Source organism: Poecilia latipinna, unplaced genomic scaffold (assembly GCF_001443285.1).
Source record: "Poecilia latipinna isolate Pla-1442-1.1 unplaced genomic scaffold, P_latipinna-1.0 Scaffold785, whole genome shotgun sequence".
Classification (NCBI taxonomy): Eukaryota; Metazoa; Chordata; class Actinopteri; order Cyprinodontiformes; family Poeciliidae; genus Poecilia; species Poecilia latipinna.
This window is the reverse complement of record NW_015113401.1, coordinates 113,671-126,594: the sequence shown is the minus strand read 5'-3', so window position 1 is coordinate 126,594 and position 12,924 is coordinate 113,671. Positions and strand designations below refer to the sequence as shown.

The 12,924-nt window shown below is 43.7% G+C and overlaps 1 protein-coding gene across 3 annotated transcripts in view; it reads right to left on the bottom strand.

Moving 5' to 3' along the window:
* The window catches only part of LOC106956041 (zinc finger SWIM domain-containing protein 6), a 69,939-nt gene that overhangs the window by 10,688 nt on the left and 46,327 nt on the right, over positions 1–12,924 (bottom strand). Inside the window, exons 2-10 of one of the 3 annotated variants that reach the window (XM_015046600.1) lie at positions 12,175–12,531; positions 10,117–10,265; positions 7,720–7,870; positions 6,205–6,375; positions 5,560–5,730; positions 5,299–5,445; positions 4,467–4,613; positions 3,430–3,690; positions 2,388–2,523 (exon numbers count right to left, since the gene is read on the bottom strand). In XM_015046600.1, coding sequence (XP_014902086.1) covers positions 2,388–2,523; positions 3,430–3,690; positions 4,467–4,613; positions 5,299–5,445; positions 5,560–5,730; positions 6,205–6,375; positions 7,720–7,870; positions 10,117–10,265; positions 12,175–12,531 — 1,690 coding nt within the window. Of the gene's footprint in view, positions 1–2,387; positions 2,524–3,429; positions 3,691–4,466; positions 4,614–5,298; positions 5,446–5,559; positions 5,731–6,195; positions 6,376–7,719; positions 7,871–10,116; positions 10,266–12,174; positions 12,532–12,924 lie in introns of all 3 variants that reach the window. The other 2 variants (XM_015046599.1, XM_015046601.1) reach the window with 2 other exon arrangements.

The window sequence follows — 12,924 nt, the reverse complement described above, 5'->3', positions numbered from 1 at the left end:
TAGTAAACATTTAAAGGCCTAAGATATTTGGCTTTAAAATTCTGGCAATTTGTAGTAAAAGTTCCCCCTGCTTACAGACCATGTATTATGCAGTAAAAATCCAGCACTATTAGATCTGGAAAACTTGCATCTCATTTGGACCTCTCCCACGATAACAGCAGGTCTCTTCTCTTTGGCTCACAAACAGTTAAGATGAGCACAGTCTGAAGAGGCAGTGACTTTTTTCTTCTGTTTCTCTGGCGGAAATCAAATTGTGGGCAGCCTGTGAACCAGCAGGCAGATCCTCTTTTCATTTATTTATTTATTTATTTTAATGTTGGTCACTCGCACCAAGCCATCGGCCGGCATATGCTGGTGTCACACCGACTAATTAACCTCATCCAAGACGCAGCAACACACACACACAGCGTTTTGAGTAAACCGCATACTTTGCCAGTCCGACTTCTCATTTAAAAAGACAGTTACTTGTGGAGCAAGTGACAAATTTTAAAAAGCGAGGAGAGAGGGGGGAGGGAAAAACAATGTGAGGGAGGAAGAGCTCGACTCTTTTGTCTCCTCTTTTATCAATGATAGTATTATAATAGGGCCATTAAAAGAGACCTGGTTACTTTACCTCCTCCTCTATATTTAACTGTCCGCTGTCCCGTGGGAGCGGGGAGGTATATGCTATCACATTACACTACGCTACATTACACACATTCATTATGTGCTGAGTAGACACCTCTGGTTCCCAGGAGCACTCATAAGTGGCTGTATTATTCTAAATCGCCGGTTTCACACCGGAGGAGTGAGGATGGAGGAAGCAAGGGGACAAAAAGGAAAAAGTGAGGGGAAGTGGTGAGGATGGGGAGAGAGTGGCCGACTCACTAAAAGCAGGTTGGGAACTCTGGTTTGGAGGCAACCAGCTGGATAAAACACAGAGCCTGTCAGCCTGCTATAAGGAGGATGTTATTTTTCTATATACTAACATGTTTAGAAGTGTCTGTCATCCTTCTGCTATATTTCAAGACACTCACTTCCTTTTCCAGAGTTGCTAATTCCTCAGCTGCACAAAAGTCGCTAAATGACATCATAACATTTGCATAATGTTCAAATTTCATGCAAGTGCAATGATCTTTGCCAAGAGGTGGAGAATGGGATGGATAATGTTCTTAAGAGTTTAAAAACTGCTTAAGACTTCAAAGTAAAAATGACCCAGAAGAAAAAGGTTAGCACTTTTTGAACACATTTATTTTGTGCCCTTTTTGGCTTTTTACTATATTTTCCTCTCTATGCTGGCTTTGTTTTTAACATGTTGCAGTAAAACGTCAGTGTTTTTTTTTTTGTTTTTTTTGTTCTATGTATTTTACAAAAATAGAAAATAACTGTCAATAGCAGTGTGGGAAAGTGAGGCAACTGCCTTGAAGGGATGAGCCAGCAGTGATTCAGGCGCTCCTTACGTGTGGAGAGGCGAACACCACCTGTCCGCTACCGCTGGGATGGACACGATTTGGCCGGCTGTGTGAGTCCCTGCTCATTGGGAGGAGCGAGTAGAACAACAACTGAATTTGCACTAACATCATAATCTCCAACCACACCAGAAAAGAGCGTTTTATTTCACACCACTACCTTCACCGAGTCAGTCTGAAAGACCGTTAAAATGATCGCTTTTTCTCCCCCCTTCCCCACCATCCTGATCAGCTCAGCTTAGCTTCACAGAAAGACAAACATTACCCCTCCACACCCCACCTTCTCTCCCCCGTTGCCTCGACGTGTGTACTCGAGTATATGTGCGTGTGATTCCTCCTCATTACAGCTGCGCTAATTACACTCTCATTAATGTAATTAATATTCACGGATCCAGCTCCCACAAGTCACAACATCAAAACAGAGCAGCGCAGGGCGATTAGTGCGCGCGCGCATGCTCCGCGCGCCGTCCACGGCTGAGAACACGCGGGAGCAAAACATGGAGAGATCAGACGCCCCTCTTGGACACGTTAGCCAAGAGGGGCGACCCTGGCTGAACGTAGAACAGACGTGGAACCGGAGGAAAGGCTGCTCTGACTTGAGGCTTAAACATGGGGAGGGAGGTACCGCTGTATTTATCTTGGTCATAGCAAGGGTATTAGCACTGTACTAAGCAAGTTTTCTCTTCCTATTTTATCAAACCTATTGGAACTAACAATGAATATAAAAAAAAAGAAATACATTTTTATACTATTTACACAAAAACAAAATATATGTGTTCTTTAATTTGGGTTTTTGTACGTTTTGTTTTGATTATATTTTAAGTATTATTCACATTACGTTTTAAAAACCCCAGCGGGACCCTGTTTAAGGAGTTCACCCCAACTTTGAAGTCTTAATGAACCTTCACAGGGATTAACTTTATTTACAAGAAGACCTACCGCATGGCTCTCAGTGCAATTTTGTACGCCAGTTCGGCGTCATGAGGTAGCAGAGAGGTGAAGAGATAGCGAGCGAAGGTGTGCATGGGGACGCTCTCTCGATGGACGATCTCTCCGAGGCCAGAGTACGGACCAGCTGTGAAGAAGAACCGACATAACGCAACACGCTGGTGAACAAATGTGTTTGCGGCAAACCAAGACGAAAGGAATTTAAACTTTTCATGCTGATAAAAAAGACTGAGTCATGATTTCCTGTGGCATGCTGAGGAGTGACGCTCCCTTCCAGACAGGAAGCGGGGAGCCACGCGGCATTTAAACAAAACCGTGACGTCAAAACACATATGGTCGTGTGTGCGGATTTGGCCTCGTGCCCTCCTCCTTCCCTCCGCATCTTCCTACGCGCCCCCTCATCTCTGGTGGGTTATTTTAAACCCCCACGGGCCTCTAAGCCGCAGACCACATCACAGAGCGGCGCGGCTGCAGGCCTCCTGGGGCCCCCGCAGCGGCCTCAGACCCGAGCTGCTCTATTAGCGAAGGAGCCAGAGGTGGGTGGTCGTGCCGCGCCGGGGACGAGGCAGGGCTGGGATTTGGGTGGGGACTGCAGCCGAGTCTGACTCGGTCGGTTCCACCACCACCTCTGTCCCTCCTTCCTCTTCCCCACAACCCACTCGCTCTCTTCCAGCTCCAGCTCCTGTAAACGCTCACACGCTTTTGTGTGTACCGGCATATGTGTGCTGACACAATACCCCTGGCGTTGCTGTGTAAAGAGCTCATTTTGGTCTGGCCCAGGACGGCTCAGCCTCTATTTGCGCCACAAAATGAAAGGATAATAAATAGTGAGACAGAGTCAAATGTGTTTTTCCTGTTTTAGCAGGAATGCCTTGGCTCTCTGTGTGTGGGTAGGTTATGAAATGACAGGGAGGAGGCGTTGCTGTGTATATATTTGTGTGCATTTGTACCAGAGCGGACTGCAGGGAAATTTAGAGAAATAAAAATCAACAGACGGTAAAAGCCGACAGAATCAATCTGTGGCTCTCCTTACCCTCGAGCAGAAACACAGCCTGTTTACGGAAGATTTTGACCAGAGAGTCATCCAGTTCCACTTCCTGCAGCTTGGCCAACAGCTGCTCCTCGTTGCGACACACCTTTTCCTGAGCGTACAGCCCGTCGGGCATCACCCGCTGCTGGCCCAGGCCGATCAGAGCCGTCTCCACCGCCAGCGCCATGTACGACTCGCCGTCTCCCAGCAGCCGCTGCACGGGCATCCGCTGAAGATCGGCTCGGCTCACGACGCTGGAGCAGTCTGCGAACACAACGCCGTGATGTCTGTGTCACTCTCTGGGGTTTTGGATGCTAGATGGCTCTAGTTTACATGAACATTCCCCGCAGATCCTACGAAAGCAGCTCTAAGTGGGCATGTGAAATGCATGTGAACACATTAGGAGGGAATCTGTGCTAACTGCTCCTCTTTAGTGTAGAGGGCTATTTCTGTTAGCAGAGGAGGCAACGAGGGACTGAACAACCACACGCGTAGGAAAGGAGAGTTTTAGTACCCAGAACAGAAAATATTACGACTGTATTGCTTATCATTTCTGTGATACTGTGATCCTTATAATAAGGATCTAAATTTATTACCTACCAACTGTCTATATTGTTTGTTCAATAAGAGTATCAACACATTTGAAAATATGAACAAATGCAGTCAGTGTGAGCAGTTTAGTGATAAAACTCACATCAATTTATGTGACTGGAGTCGTAAAGAACCATATTACAAATGGATATGTTTTTCGAGAGCAGTATTTGTGTTTGTGGAACTATGATTGCTCTGCCATGCAGTCGCAGCCAAGTTAGTAACAAATAGTTGTTATTGTCACAATAGCACCACAAAATATTGTAATAACACGTTAAGTCTGTATCGCCCATCCCTATTTGGTACATTTTAAAATAGAAAACCTCAATAGAAATCATACTTTTTTTTCGTAAAGCACATGGTCTTGTATATGCTTCCATAACAGCAGATCTATTATGGATCTATTGTGGAAGCTAGTGTTTACTGCTGTTCATGTGACTCTTCAGTACCTGAGAGGTCTAAGCAGGTGTTGGAGCCTTCCTCACCCGCTCGTCCCGACTCCGTCAGGGTGCTGAACAGGGTGCCGATGGGATCCAGAGGGTGTCCCACCCAGCCCTCCATGTTCGTTATGGAGGTGTGGCCTTTATGGAGCAACTCTGTGAACAGATATTCAAGCAATTGTTGAATGACTGGGATTTATTTTATAAAATGGTACAATCCATCCATGCACTCCAAATTGACACCATCAAGATCAATCCATTGACAGTCCAAGCCCAGAAGGGATATATAGTCTATCCAGAGAGGTTGAGGCCTGCTACACCGAGTCTCTTTTTTTTATTTTTACAGTTGGAAAAACCCCTAACATCCTGATCAGATGCCTGAATCACCTCAGATGACTCATGTTGATGCCTAGGAGCTCTGCTCTGATGTCCTCACCTTATCTCAAAGGGTAAGTCCAGCCACCCCAGAGTGAAAGCTAATTTCAGCCGCTCTTATCAGGCATCTCGTTCTTTTTGGGCATCGAAAGATTGCAGATGAACTGAGAAAACGAAAGCTTAGCTCTTTTTGTTTCAGCTCTTTTTTTTAAACCACCAAAGAGCGGAGGAGCAGCAGAGAAGGGAATTGCGATCCGCGTCTGCATCTTTTTCTCTGTCCTAATACAAATCATCAGTTTCGATTCTACTCATCAGTTGGTGTTTCAGCATGAAACCACACACCTTTCAGCAGTTTTCTTCAGAAGAGAAGCTTTAACATTTCTGCTTAGCTAATTTAGAGGCGGGTATAAATGTGAATTTTTAGGGCGGCTCTGACGTTTTCAACCTATTAAAATCCCACAGCTACCTTTTTTGTGTCGTCGAAAGTGCTCCAGCTGCCTCTGCTGCTGCCTCCGTAACGTGTTCACCACGGCGATGGCCAGACGGAGGGCTTCTCTGGGGTAACCGTGTGAGCGCAGGGCGTCCACCCGAGCGCAGGCCGTAGGGACGTGTTCTGAGGAAAAGACAAGTCCCACCTTAATAATCCGGCTCCTGCTGTCTGATGGTCGGAGCCCAATTTCAGTGTTTAAATAAGTCATTTGAAACCTACATATATATGCAGACTCACCATGCCACAGAGGCCAGCCGCGTGAGTCGAAGAGGGAGCCCTCCTGGTTGTCATGGTAACAGTAGTTGGCATAGAGGTCACTGGCGATGATGTGTTGGAGGTGTCGGTCCTGCCAGTGCAGGTCGCAGGCCTCGATGGCTCGCGTGAACACGGTCCGGTGGGGACGCATCTCTGCAGAGGAAGGAGACGGTTTGAGCTCAAACGTCTTCAAAACTGCTTTAAAATCTGCTTATTTATGCAGTTATGCATTTATCAATTTCTAGGGAGAATGGCTAAATTTGTATGAGCATAAAGTAAAATCTAAATAAAATACCACGTTGACGGACTAGTTTTTCAGCAATCACTCCTGGACAGGATATTTGTGATTTTGGCAATATTTTGAGGGTGAAAGAAGAAAACCTCAGAGATCTCTTTAATATGGGATTTAAATGAGTTGGACTGCATGTGTGGTTGAACTGAATTGACGCTTCATAAATAAACTGAATTAAATTTAATAACCTGGTTGATTAATTTAAACTAAGGCTGAACGATAACTCCTTTAATTTCAATGGAAAGTTTCCCTTTCCACTGAACAAAAAGTGATCATTTTCAAATGTGTACCAATCTTGTGACAATGTGACACATGAGATTTCTAACCTTGGTTACCGTGAGCGCCTTGGGGCAGTGAGTGGGTGAGGTTGGGCAGCTCGTTGACGTGGTTGCCGTCCTCCCAGGGGCAGACGTCCACGCTGTTCCACCGGCGCAGCTGCCGCAGCCACGACAACTTCTGCTCGGGCTTGCAGTGGGGGTTCAGCACGATGCACATCCACAGGGCGCCTGCACATGCAGCGAACGCACAGACTTAATCTAGTGTATATGAGGATGATGTCGGCATAAGTGGGAAAGCGTGTCTTTTGAGCTTTAAAAAGCAGCTACTATCGTGTAAGGTCAAAAACTTAAAGCAGTATTTTTTTATTTTTTTTTATTTTTTTTTTGCTTTTCAGGAAAAAAAAACAAAAAAAATAACAGTGGATCTGATCCCTTAGAACTCTTTCTCTTTGCTGCCGCCATTTTCTGCTCAGACAGAACGAGACTTATCCAGAGGCAACGCTGCCTGCACACACATCATTTTGGAATACATTGGAACAAACAGAATGTGAAAAACGGCACAGTCTCAGGGGAAGCGAGAACATTCAGGGATTTTACTCTCAAGAGTGCTGGAGATGCATACGCTTCTACGGTGAGTGTGTGATTTTGATACAGATGTGCGGGTGAACAGACAGAAACATTTTGGGGAGGAAAACCCGAAACAAGGGCAAAGAGAAGGGATGTGAAGGCTGAAACCGACGGAACAGTATGTGCAGACTATGGCGACAGAAGAGCACAAAAAACAAGAGTGGAAATGATTTGCAACACAAAAAAAAAGAAAAAAAAAATATATATATATATCTCAGGGAGACATGGGCAAGGACAAGTGGTTGTGGCTCAGCTGAGACTCAAAAGAAGAGAAAGACAAAAGCGGGGATAGCAGTGCCGAGAGGCAGTATTCACACATCAGGTGGAGTGATAAGGACTCTGGAAGAAAGGTTTGAAGTGCGGACTTCAAAGAGTCCAAAAATACGTGGGACTGAAACAGACGAGATCACTGCGCTGTCTTCACAGAGTGTAGAGGAGGACAAACACCGTCTTCATCATCGACGGCGACAACAACAGCAACGCCAGGGGAGAGCAGCAATGATGGGAGATGCTGCGGCTGCCGTCCCGCTGACGGGCTTGTGGGGTTCAAACCGTGTTGGCGTTTGCCGAGCGGCTCTCTGTCACATCTACCACGAATATAAGGGGAGATGTTTGAAAACACTGCAGAGGTGAGGCTCTGTGTGCTGCATTAAACGGCTTTTAATTCAAGAAGATCTCGTCTAGAGCTGCCAGAGCTACAGTCACAGTGAGGGAGGGAGAGGAACCGGGCTGTCAGCGACGAGTCAGCGCATCGGAGACTGTGGGCTTTCTTGGACATAAAAGCACAAGAAAACAAACAGAAACAAAAACATGCCTCTGTGCCTTTGTGTCAACGTCTGGGTTCGATCACCCATCTTGCTAAATCTGTCAGTTCCTGTGTATACAGGGGGAGAGGTGTGTGTGTGTGTGTTGTTGTCGTCGTTGTCTCCCCCCCAACCCCCTCACCGAGCTCGTCCCAGAGCTGTCTGTACTTGTCGGTCATGGTGGTGCCCTGCTGTCTCCATAGCGCCAGCCGAGGGTCGGCCATGAACTGCTCTGTGATCAGTGTTAACATCCTCGCTCCGTTGGAGTCGCGCATCTTCAGCATCTCCCTCACCTACACAGGGAGGGACGGGACAGAAACACACACACACACACACACACACACACACACACAGTTTATACCAGGACATGCACAACAAGCAGCGGACATGATAGCTGAACATATTCATGCTTCAGCTACAATGACTAAATTTAGAATATGAAATTTAGAATATGAGGTTTCAGGGGAAACCTTACCCAAAGGTTCAATTAATCCTAATTTACTTTGAGTCTAGATGGGCTGGTATGAGATTATCATGGTGTGACGACATTGAAAAAATAGGTTATTATTGTATTTCAGCTAAAGGGGAGAGACACCACTGGGGGCCTGTTAGTTGTTATAAGAAGCATTAGACTGTTTTAATGCCACTAATTATTATGAAGCATTTTGTTTAATAAAATGTAAACAAAGCCAGACAAGTTATTTTTATTTATCCCTGTGCTATGCAAGCTTTGGAATGTTCCTTTCTAGATAGAAACATATTTCTTGGCTAAATTAGGTCAGTTAATTTTTATAACATAGATTCAAATGTAACCCAAAGACAGGTATATAAATAAAATTAAGAAAATGTATAGTCAATTTTCAACTAGTTGAAAGTCAAAAAAACAATGAAGTGTAGCTTCAGAATGAAAATACATCTTGGTAGGGGTATAAAGGATTTAGCTATTTTTATTGTTATATTGACACATATACAAACATTTTGTAAGAACACTTGAGAAATTACATTTTTTTAACAGAATATTTAAAATTTTGAGTGTGATTGGCAATATTTTCAAACAGCCTATTTCAGTCTTTTTTGAAAGGAAAAAAAATGTAGCTGGTCTCTTTCAACCAGCTGACCGGCAGTGCTCAACAAGCAGGGGCTGTGTTGCTTCAGATAGCTGGAGAAATCTCCTGGTCAGTGATTTTCATGTGTGCATTATACCTGATGCACACATAAAACATGAATGTATGAAGCTTCATGTGTTAAAGAGTGTCACTTTTGTTTGCTGCTGCTCAGTAGTAAAAAAATGAGTGCTACTTTCTGTGTGTTTTTTTCCAGGCCCCACTTGTGAGGGAATTTATTAAATAACCTCACAGAGTGAAAAAAACAAACTTTGACTTAATTTTGGTTTTAATAGAAAATGTTGAAGCTGTTGAGGATCGCAACCAACCAATAAAAAACGTTTGCCAGTCTTGAACAAAATCGATGCAAAATTTGCATCAAATACATGCCAGCTTTCATGACCACCACCTGTCATGGTCAACTCAATAAATTATTCCACAAATTAAAAAAAAAAAAGAAACTGTTCAACGGGTCTTGTGACGAAATTCTTCTCATTTTATGTAGCTTGGCTTTGCTCTGAAGTATTCATAAGAGCTCTCTAACCTTGTCCTTGCCTTTTCTTTTCTGCTTTACTTGAAATAAGCCTCAGACACCTTTTCAAATTTGCCTCAATAGTTGTTTTTTGTTGTTGTTGTGTTCTGTTTTTTTTTTTTTTTTTCTGCAATTTCTCAAAGAGTTTGTATATTCTTTAAAGCAAAAGATCACAGAAAAAAGGTGTGGGATTAAAAAAAAAGGAGAGAGAGAATGGATTCCTGACTTTTGCTACCCACTTATTTGTTTGGGGAGGATGCTGTTGAATTACAAGTGTGCAGACGCAGCTCTGTGTGGGCGCTTAAGGATCTGTGCAAGGTGGCTGAGAAAACGTGCCTGTCATTGTGTGCATGTGTGTGTGTGTGTGTGTGTGTGTGTGTGTGTGTGTGTGTGTGTTATATTAAAGAAGATAACTGGCTTCAAAGTGCATGGAGCTGAGAGACATTCTAAAAGCCAGGCGAGCTGGATGATAATGGCCTTGGCTTGCGGTCTTTACATAGCACACAATGCATTAATGCTGGCCTTGCTCAGCCACTGTAATAGCAGGCAACTGAGTGAGGCAAACATCTCTCATGTAAGCGTTTAATATACGGTGTGTAGTGCAAGGCTTCCCACTTTCTATACCTCGTTTTTTTCTCCCTTTATCTTCTGTTCCCTCACTCCTACAATTAGCCTGAGCTAAGACACGGTCTGCCCTTTAATGTATGTGCATTATGTGCTTTCTTTTATTCCCATTTCTTGAGGGAGTAAAGGATGATGCAAATGCACAAGAGAGTGGGAGAAAATATCTATTGAAAGGACCTGAGAAAGCTCAAAGGGAGGGACGTCGTGAACCTACACAGGCTGTGTGTGAGTGTGTTTTCTGCTCTGATTCTGGATGAATCAACGTGAACGCGGTTCCAACCTTGCTAAAGAGCAGGTTGAGCTGCTTTCCTGAGCCGTGGTAGCCTCCCTGGGACAGGAAGAGCTTGACTTGTTCCTGAACCTGCTCCTCGTCCAGGTGCCAGCAGTTCTCGTCATCCACGCTGGCTCCAGCTGTAGGGTCCGGGGCCCCTGTACGGGCAAAAAAAAACAAAAAAACATACACTCTTAAAGCACATAGCACTTGGATTTCCCCCATAGCCTTTTGTTTTGATGACAAATATAGCTTCAGATGTGGGGAGCGAGTTATTTCACACCATGGTAGGATATGTGTTGTTTATTTTGTGTTTGATCTTAAAGACAAAAAAAAAACAAACAAAACAAAAACAACCTAGAAACAAAAGGTTTTCCTGAATGTACTGTACTTCACCAGCATTGATCCCTATGATCTCTATGATCATGCCATCCCTGGTGAAGATGTGTAAAACCCGTAAAATATATTTTTGGTGATGTCAAGCTTATTCATTTCTTAAGAATTTATTTAATCAATTTATAAAACAATGCAACACTCATAAAAAACAAACAAACAAAAAACAACAACATTATCCTAGCCAAAAGTACTCTGTCTGAAGTCTAATTCACAACCTTGGTGAGTTTTAAAATTACAAATAAAAAGAAACATATTTAATACAAGAAGTACAACACAAGTTAAGAATAACACAAACATGTATTCATCTGATTTAAAATTACAGCAGCATAAAATAATTCATAAAACTGTTAACTGTTGCTTGAGTGTCTCTGTTTAAGCCATTTTGTTCACCTGGGATCCTCCTTTCTGCTGCACTTCTCCAGCAGCAACCTGAATGTTTTTGCCTCCCTTAGCATTTTGTCCATGGTTGACTGTCACAAATCTGGTTGTTTTAAAACAACCTACTTGTTTTCTGTTTCTTTGTCTTTCCCATTTTGAAGAGTAAGTGAAAGAAGTGGGACTCTTTGTCATCTCACATTTACAACCCAGAGAAACAGGAAGTCATTTATTAGGCTACTTGATTCTCTGTCCACTTAAAAAAGAAGTAAATAATGATCAATGATGAGAATGGTTCATCTATATTTATTTCAAAGGAATGTTTAGGGGCACCAATAAATATAGTGCTGGCATTCTTGTAATAAAAAAAAAGACAAACTATCATGGGACCTTTTTTTATTTGATTTGATTTTTTTTTTTTTACAATGTACTCATTTTAAGAGTTTAATTTTTCTAATTTTATTGAAAATATGTTTCATTCACTGACTGGACTTTAGTCTGGCAGCTTCCAAGTGCAAAGTGTTGGTAGTTTCGTCTATGTGAATTTGCAGAATGCTAATAAAGTGTTTTGTTTAAGAAGTTAACATGTACATTGCTAGATTGTAGATACTGAAGCAATTAAAAGCACGTACTGCAAAGCATCATGTGGGATCCTGCATTTTCTTCTGACGAGAAGACAGATTGGTTCTAGCTTGCAGAATGCATTTGAACTAAACAATCTCCTAATCCCTTGCACATGTGTGACAGGGCAGCTCTGGACCCTGACAGAAACTGATTCTCCACACTGTGAAAATGCCTTTGGTTTGCATTTGCAGAGATTTTCTCAGAAGGTTAAAAGGTTTCTTTGGTCTCGCTGATCTCTTTGCTCATGTTGTCTCTTCCTCTCACAACTCTTTTCTTTGTGGCCCCCTCCCTCGGTTTCCTCATATTTCCTTCCTCCAAGTCAGTTTCCTGTGTCTTTATTTCTGATGTCTCTTTTTTCTCGTCAGAGCTACTCAGCAGTAGCTCATCTTCTTTCTTAGTAGTCTTATGTTTCCTGCCCCTGTGGGTTTCTCTTTCTGTCTTTTGCTTTGCTTTTTATTTTCCTCATCTTCCTCTAAGACCTAAATTGGTCGACAGTGTTGATTACAGTCTCTGCTCTGCTACATGGATCTGATTAATAAGTAACATTGATCCTGACACACTTTACCTTCATCAGACAATCAATATCTATGACTGTAGGGGCAGGAAGGTACACATCAACTGCAGATGGGCACGTTATCCTAACCATCCTCAAACACACACTGGCTTCCTCACCGTGAACCTGGTTGATCTCAGAGTTCTGCGACAGGATCTCGTCGGCCAGCTTCTGCGCCGTGGGCAACACCTCGGTGTGGTGGACCGATATCAGGTACTGGACGAACTTCTGCAGCTGGTCTCTGCTCATCTGGAACAGCGTTTCCGAGATGGGCAGGTGCAGCTTGACCTGCTCAGGCTTGCGCACCCTGTAAAGTGACAGCGCCACGACGTGGGCGCAGTAGAAGATGTCCTTGTTGCCGCAGGTGCACGTCACGGCGGTGATCTTGCAGCGGTCGAAGCTGACGCTGACGCTGCAGACGAGCTCCGGGGACGAGGGCGTGGCGGGATCTGTCACCGTGCCGCTCAGGTGGAAACCTGGAGAAGAATCGGAAAAGGGAGAGGAACTGTTATAAATTTTTTTTTCAATAGATAGGGGTTGTTATTATTATTATTGTTATTATTAGAAGTGATTTCCAGGACTAGTTTCTACTCCTACTACTGCCGTTGCTCCGTGAACCAATCATTTCTAAGCAGAAGCTCGATAATGTCAGGAGCTCTGTGTCCACACAGCATCCAGAATCAGTTACCTGCAAATTTAATCGCTTGATCAACTCAATGAACGTGTCCTTTTTTAAGTGACATTATTGAAGACCAAAGACTCTCAGGATGTTAATACAGGTGCAGCTGAGCAATGTAGAACAGTGGTCCCCAACCTTTTTATTACCGCGGACCGGTCAAGACTTCGAAAATTTTGGTGCGGCCGGGGGG